This window comes from Eleutherodactylus coqui, chromosome 2 (genome assembly GCF_035609145.1).
Source record: "Eleutherodactylus coqui strain aEleCoq1 chromosome 2, aEleCoq1.hap1, whole genome shotgun sequence".
In the NCBI taxonomy this organism is placed as follows: Eukaryota; Metazoa; Chordata; class Amphibia; order Anura; family Eleutherodactylidae; genus Eleutherodactylus; species Eleutherodactylus coqui.
Genome location: NC_089838.1, coordinates 194,541,363 through 194,549,859, shown reverse-complemented (window position 1 = coordinate 194,549,859; position 8,497 = coordinate 194,541,363). Strand labels below are relative to the sequence as shown.

The window sequence follows — 8,497 nt, the reverse complement described above, 5'->3', positions numbered from 1 at the left end:
TTCACGCGATCTTTAGTGCAGTATAGCTGCGATCTTTTCATGCGCCTGGACTGCACTAAAACAGTGCTCATCTTAACGAGGTCTTTAAGTAAGCAGCTCCATGTCGCCTGTGAAAACCCCATTTGACTTTAATATTGAATTTTCCTTACGTTATTATTAGACCGGCTGCACACGGCCAGATTTGCATTGCAAAATTTGGAGCTAGAGTCAGCCTCCGAATTCCGCAGCAGATACTGCCCATAACATGATATTGAAAAATACTTTTTCCTGCACACAAGCGGAAATCAATCGCAATTTGCTGCTCACAGAAGAAACATTGCAGTATGTTCTATTTTTAAGCAGATTCCACATGGACGGCTTCCATTGAAGTCAATGGAAGCCGTCCGACCCGCTGCCCTTCGGCAATTGACAAAAGCAGGGTTTAAAAAAAAAATCTGTACTGCGAGCCGTGCGGACTAGCCACAGTACAGAAAAAAAGAAGACATGGCAGGTACACGGGGATGCTAGCTGGCCACAGGGTTGGATTCTGCTGAGGGCTCCAGCATGCGGAATACGACCCGGTCACGTGCAACAGGCCTTAGGCAGGCAGGAAGGGGTCTATGGAATACAAAACAAACAAACAAACAAAAAAAAAATATCGGCAAGTGGTCTAAGGGGCAAAAGACGTTTGGGTACTTCTGCTTTAGAGGAACCAAAGAATAAAATATGTATACACACAGAGGAGCGTTAGATTCTCCTCAGACTGCATGTACTGATGTCCCTGTGCAGAATGTGCCACCCTTTACACTCCCCTTTTTGTTCAAATCTACTCCCAGACTAAAGGTTGCAGCTTCTTCTTAGCCCTAAAGGCATGCTCCATCTCTGCAGTTCATGGCCGCTTTCTTCTGCTCAGTAAACGCACACAGAGGTGACAAATTCTTTTTAGTAAATACACATAGATAAGCGTTAGACTGTCCTCAGTATATATACGTAGAGATGAGGTAGATTCTTCTCAGTAAATACACATAGAGAAGCGTTACACTGTCCTCATTATATACACGTAGAGGTGAGGTAGATTTTTCTCAGTATACAAATCATTTCCCTAGGCTTTAAGGTTTCTGAGAAAAGAACTCTCTCAAATATCGCATATTTTTTCACGCTTAAAATTATTGGAGTTGCGACCCCTTTACTTTTCCTATGTATGACCTAAAGAATGCTTGTGCCAAAATTCACAACAGGAAGTTACATAACAGAGGGGTCACTTACATCTGCACTTAGAATTGAAGAATCAAGTTGCAACCCCTTTAATTTTCCTATTTAGGGCCCAAAAAAATGGTGGAGCTAAATTTAACGTTTGTACAATACAGGGAAGCTATATTACACAGGGGTGCACTTACTTTTGCAATTAGCATTGAATAATTGAGTTGTGACCCCTTTACTTTTCTATCTAGGACCTAAACAATACTCATTCCAAAATTTCAAGTTTGTACAACACCGGGAAGTTAGAGAATTAGCTTAGGTACATAACATAGGGGTGCACTTTTGCACTTAGCATTAATTAATCAAGTTGTGACCCCTTTACTTTTCCTATTTAGGACCTAAAGAATGGTTGTGCCAAATTTCACATTTGTACAACACCGGGAAGCTACATTACATAGGGGTGCACCACTTTATTTTTCCTATTTAAGACGTAAGGAATGGTCGTGCCAAATTTCAAGTCTGTAGTACACCAGGAAGTTAGAGAATTAAATTAGGTACATTACATAGTGGTGCACTTACTTTTGTAATTAGCATTAAATAACCGAGTTGTGACCCCTTTACTTTTCCTATTTAGGACCTAAGAAACGGTTGTGCCAAATTTCAAGTCTGACCAGGCCAAATTTTGGAAATCTGACATGTGTCACTTTAACATAGAATAAGCTCCGTAAAGGTTTTGCATATCCAAGTGATTCTGACTTTGCTTTTTCGCCACATATTGTTCTTCATTTAGGTGGTACAAATAGACCGATAAAGTTTTGTGTATATTTATTAAAAATGCCAAAATTGGAAACATTTTGGGGGGAAAAGTTACTTTTTCATATTTTCAACTGCAATATCTCAAATATGTGCAAACATACTGTACAAATGTTTGATGAGATAGATATTTGTTTACTTTTCTTCTGGATGCACATTTGAAAAACTTTAATTTTTTTAACTGTTTAGGAAAGGTATAAATTTAAAGGGGTTGTCCCGAGGCAGCAAGTGGGTCTATATACTTCTGTATGGCCATAATAATGCACTTTGTAATATACATTGTGCATTAATTATGAGCCATACAGAAGTTATAAAAAGTTTTTTACTTACCTGCTCCGTTGCTGGCGTCCTCGTTCCCATGGAGCCGACTAATTTTTGGCCTCCGATGGCCAAATTAGCCGCGCTTGCGCAGTCCGGGTCTTCAGCAGTCTTCTATGGAGCCGCTCGTGCCAGAGAGCGGCTCCGTGTAGCTCCGCCCCGTCACGTGCCGATTCCAGCCAATCAGGAGGCTGGAATCGGCAGTGGACCGCACAGAAGAGCTGCGGTCCACGAAGGTAGAAGATCCCGGCGGCCATCTTCAGCGGTAAGTATTGAAGTCACCGGACCGCCGGGATTCAGGTAAGCGCTGTGCGGGTGGTTTTTTTAACCCCTGCATCGGGGTTGTCTCGCGCCGAACGGGGGGGGGGGTTTAAAAAAAAAAAAACCCGTTTCGGCGCGGGACATCTCCTTTAACATTAATTATCAACATTTTGAGGAACACTTTATTTTCCTGCACCAAGCCAAGATTACAAAGACTCAAAGGTATCAGAATGATAGATACCTCCTGTGGCAAGGGGATTTTTCACCTGGGGATCGCCGACCTCTCGGACCAGAAATGGAGCACCAAACAGTGTAGAAATACTCTAGGAGACTTCTTTATGTTAGGTGAAAGCGCTGCGGAATAAGTTGGCGCTATACAGATAAAGATTATTATTATCTGGCACCTGCCAGCATTTGTTTGTGTTATATGCTGTGCATGCGGTCTACATTGCTGTGCTGACAAACAAAGTCCATAATTCAGGGTACACAACCCACAGGGTCCCATCACCAACCCCGCCTGGGGTGTCTGGAGGGTGTCGTCCTCCATCAAACAGGTGAAAGGCCCAACTGGTCCACACCGGACCTCAGGCTCCTAGTCCCCGACGCGGCTCCTTCACCGTCTCTCTAGCTCTCTCAGCCAACTTCTCTCTCTAGAGGTAACAGGATCTACTCCTTTTATGTTAGCGTTAACACCTACGGGTATGACAGAACCTATCAGACAAGCTCAGGTTAAACAAACAAAGCAGTAATCTGCAGATACTGTCTTACCATACCCCACAAATGACCCCATTTTAAAAAATACACATCTTAATGTATTTACTGAGGGATGTCATGAGTATTTTGACCCCACAGTTTCTCTTCAGGAGAAAAAAAAATTCATATTTTTGCATGTAGGTCATAACTTTTTTTCTATAGTACACATGAAAATGAGGATTTACAGCCCAAAATGGATACCAGTTTGTCCAGTATTCAGAAACATATCCGTTGTGGCCCTAATCTTATATATGTATGCACCACGGGTCCCAAAATTGAAGGAGCAGCCGGTGGCTGTCAGAACAGACATTTTGCTTAAAGGCGTTTCAGGCCCCATTGCCCACTTGTACAGTTCTTGAGCTGACAAAATGACAGAGAACCCCCACAAGTGACCCCATTTAGAAAACTAGACCCCTTAACAAATTCATCTAGGGGTGTACTGCGTATTTCGACCCCACAGCTTTTGAATAAATCTAAGGAAACAAATTGGGAATAGCGTTTTTTGCAATAATGAAAAGCTGTTTTTCTGTACAGCACACATATGAATGAAGACTTTCACCTCAAAATGGATACCCCCATTTGTCCCGAGTTCAGAGACATACCCATTGTGGCCCTAATCTTCTGTCTGTATGCACAACGGGCTCAAACCAAATGGAGCAAAGTTCAACTGTCTTTTAATTTTTACGTGACCGCCATCATCTTTTGGATAACAGTGATCACGTGGCCCTCAGTAACTGCTCCAGGCTCTTGGCTACCTTTAGTAGCCAGGAGCAAGGAGATTTTACATTTTCCAGGCCCTCCCCAGCTTCTAAGCTTGCATCCGCCATTTTGGCGAGGGGCGCATGCGCCAAAGCTGGGGGTCATCGCCGAAGGCCTTAGGTAAGTGATTTCACCTCTCCTCATGGATCGGATTAGTGACCGGAGGTGAAACTTAAACTTTTTTTCATCCAAAGGATAACGGCAATCATGTGACCAAAAACTGCATACTGCACATCAATTCATGTTGTACAGAGACATGGAGATAATCCCAGTATAGAAATCATTTCGGATCAGAAACAGCTCTAGGAGAGAGAGCTGTGGTAGAGCGGTTTGACATCCAGGTTGCTTCAGCAGCAAACATTAGAGGACAGAGACCCAGACAGGGAGAGCAGAGAGAAGACCATAGAGCGAAGGTTCAAATGCGGAGCAACAATACAATATAGGCAAGAATACAGGGTGAGTACGGGGCTTTGGTATTTAATGTTCAGGCACAGTGCTTTATTAGCACTTTGCTTGATCATTAAAAGCAAGCAGTCAGGAGGGTTTGGCACGGCCAGGGCGCCCTAACTTTCCACTATAGGACGTAACAAGCTTTTAGCAAGATTATGTTTTGCCAAAAAATGCATCCTAAGAGTCAGAAAAACATGGTAATTTGAGAACACATAAACCCAAGTAAATCTCATGTGATCATCATGAAATCACATGACCATCCAGAGAGGACTTTCAGAATTTCAGATAGAAAATTATAAGTAACCGAGGTGATACCAGCTTATCTATCCTGGGAAGTCAGTTACATAACAAATGACATTTTTTCGCAGAGTAGACCTTTAAAAATGGCTGTAAAAATGGTTGAGCATCTTGTTCCATAAGCTTGCAATCAATATCTTACCGTGGCTGATTTTCCTGGGTCACAGTTTCTCCTCGCTGATACCCGTTGTCTGCCACCTGTGTGGTAGAGCGTTTTACAATCTGTTTTAGCTCATGTTCTAGACGCTCCTTTATGGCTTTCACAGTCTCCGGGATCTTTTTCAGCTTTGCTAGACCTTTAATGAGAACTCCCATAAATACTATGCTGTTCTCTTCAGGGTCAGAATCGGGATCTTCTTTGATGTCTTGAAGGCTCAAGTCCTTCACTATAAAAATAACCATTAAAGGAAGTATAAAGAAATAATATGGAACAGACAAAGTAACAGTGCATTGTGTCTTTCCCAAGAGAGGAAAGAATATAAAAAGTATTCAAGGGTATAGGCACTACCAAAGCAGTCAAATTATTCCCAACAGAGAGCCAATAAGTTATAGCTATGAAGTACCAGTATACTTTAGTTACCTGCAGTGCCACAGGCCATCTGAGATGGGTACTGTGCATGAGGCACTGCACATCTCACCTGTTTGCAGAAGAATGTGATGTAATGCCCTGGATACAACATGATGTGATGTTTCTTACTTTAAACTATACATGTTCTATTTGAACAAGTCTAAGGCCTCATGTCCACGGGGAAAATCAGGCCCGCTACGGATTCTCCATGGAGAATCTGCAGCGGGTCCCTCCTGCCCCACGGACATAAGGGCTGAAAATAGAATATACTCACCTGCAGCGGTCCATGCGCGTCTTCCCTTCTTCCCGGCCGGATCTTCTTTCTTCGGCCCGGCGGATGTGCTCGGCACGCCGGCTGCGTGCCGGGCACATCCGCCGGGCCGAAGCAAGAAGATCCGGCCGGGAAGAAGGGAAGACACGCATGGCCCGCAGCAGGTGAGTATATTCTGATTTTAGGTCTCCCGTGCATCCGGATGGCTTCCATAGGCTTCAATAGAAGCCTGCGGGAGCTGTCCGCGCGGGAGACCCGCACCAAATGGAGCATGGTCCAGATTTTTTCTTGCACGCAGATCCGCGTCTGCAGGGGAAAATGACATCCGCAGGTATTCAACTACCTGCAGGTGTCTAATGCATCCCTATGGGCGCAGATCCGCGTGTGGAAAAACCGCTGCGGATTGTAAATTTTAATTTACAAGTGGACATGAGGCCTAAGAAGACTTCCAAATAAATACATTCAATGGAAAATTTAGTTGTACTGGAGTCCCCATGTAAAGGTGTATTCCAGCCTGAAGTATTTGTCAATCCTCTACCAGTCTAGCACTTATCTTCCAGCAGAGTTTGACCACGGAGATACCCCTCCCCAAAAGAACAGGGAACCCTGTTCTGAGCCACAAAAGTTTAGAAAGCGTATGAATGTAGCAACTTTTGAGCATACACCTCGCTGCTCCATTTAAAGTCTTAGGCCCCGAGTGAAACATTCAAGTACAGAGCTCACTCGGCTGTTTCCTTGAGTGCTGTAGGCTTTGCATATGCTAGGCTGCTACAGTCAGTTCCATGAGCTTTAAATGACGCAACAGGCCAGCAGCTCGATTGTCATTGCATTCAAACTCCTGGCCACAGTCTTATGGCTAGGTGGAATGGGGAAAACTGGGACTGCCATTTGGTGATCGGTGGGATCTCAGTGGTAAAAACACACATGATTTAGCATTATTTCTTGTATAATGGATAAGTAATATATGGTAGATCAGTGGGGAGGTGTCACAGAATTGCAGACAGCCAGTACCCAACCCATAACAAAGAGCGCAAAATAACACAAGATACATACCAGTGGAACAGCCCGGACTGCCAAACTGAGAATTATCTAGGAACTTGCGTGGAGTAGACAAATTTGAGACATCGAGAAGTGGAAGTGGAGAATCTTTTGCAAGTGATCTGGATAATAAGAAAAAAAACACTAATAAAATTACTGAAGAATCAATTCAAGACCAATGAATTTCCCCCATAAAATAACAATAAATTATGTTTATCTGTGCTTGACTGTTTCAATAAAGTAGACAAAGACTGTGGGGGGGGGGGGGGGGGGGGGGGACCATTCCAGCAGAGATTTACAGTTGCATGCATTTTAGCCCATGTATGCAGTTCATCCATAGACCCACTGTATGGACATGCTAGCATAAACAGACAGCTTGACCCCCAAGATCTTAGTTTAGGGACATACACTGTCATATCAGTCTAAACAGATGGGCCATCAATAGTTGTTCAGTGGAGGTTTGTCACTTGTGATCCCCGCCGATCAGCTGATTGAAATGACAGCAGGACTTGGGTGAGTGCCGCCATCCCTTCAGTTCATGCCAAGCACAGCACCGTTCATTGTATAGTAGCTGCACCTAGTATATCAGTTTCATTCAATTCACTTCAATGGGATGGAGCGGTTCTCAGGCCGCATGACAAATGAATAATGATGTCACTGGCCTAAGAAGAGGCCACGGTGCTCACTGGGGCACCCTGGCCTCTTCAATCAGGTGATCGGCAGAGATCACAAACGACTGACTCCCACTGATCAACTATTGACGACCTAATCTGAGGAAAAATCATGAATAGTTTAGTCTCGGAAAACCCCTTTAAGCCATCGATGGAGACCAAAGGTCAATGTATCTTGGCTTTTCACGGCATATGCTGAACGAACCCTTCTAACGAATTGTGAACATAGCCCAAGACTAATTTTAAGCGACAACTTCTAGACTATAGCCACTTTATATATAATATTAAGATAGTAAGATATTTTACATGTATAAGATGAATGACGTCACGAGCAAGTGCAGTATTTAGTATGGCACAGACACATTGTACAGCCATTGCTGGGGACGTCAAGCAGCAAAGAAGGGGGCATTGTTTACAACCTCAATTCTAAAAAAAAGTTAAGACACTATGTAAATAAAGGTTAAAAAAATGCGAGAAAGAAAGACGAAAGTGGGATTACACTTGCAAGTAATCAGTTTTTCTCAAACCTATGATGGCGCCCTGCAGAGGACCTCCCACCTCTGGCCAGGAAGTCTGCAGACACACCTCTCCCTATCTCAGTTCTTGGCAAGGAAATCCAAGACGCAAATAAATTAAATCCCAAACCACACTACATATACACACACTTTTCTGTCTTTGCCTATTTTCTGGTTTAATATATATGTATATATATATATATATATATATATATATATATATATATATATATATATATATATAAATAAAACATACACACACACACACAAACTTATACACATATGCATAATATACATACACACACATACATAGCCTGCCTGACCCATCTATTAATAGTAGAATGATTCACTGCTTCCACCTAATTTCTGCCCTGAAATTGCAAAAAGAAGATTTTCTGATTTCTCAGTCTTTAGAAACATCCAAATAATGTACTAGACATCTTTTAACATCTAAACAATAGTAAGAAGCTTCAATCTAAATTGTGAGGGCTCTGAAAAGAAGGTAAAATGTCTTGATCTGTGTAAATCCAACACTACCTTGGGAAAAAAGGAAGGTAGGTTTTGAAGAAACTACTCTATTCTCTGAAATAGCTGTATATAGAGG

At 42.8% G+C, this 8,497-nt stretch overlaps 1 protein-coding gene across 1 annotated transcript in view; it reads right to left on the bottom strand.

Moving 5' to 3' along the window:
- The window catches only part of EXOC4 (exocyst complex component 4), a 395,535-nt gene that overhangs the window by 351,668 nt on the left and 35,370 nt on the right, over window positions 1-8,497 (bottom strand). The window contains exons 5-6 of the mRNA XM_066592136.1: window positions 6,723-6,829; window positions 4,973-5,216 (exon numbers count right to left, since the gene is read on the bottom strand). Of these exons, the coding sequence (XP_066448233.1) occupies window positions 4,973-5,216; window positions 6,723-6,829 (351 nt within the window). The remainder of the gene's footprint in view (window positions 1-4,972; window positions 5,217-6,722; window positions 6,830-8,497) is intronic.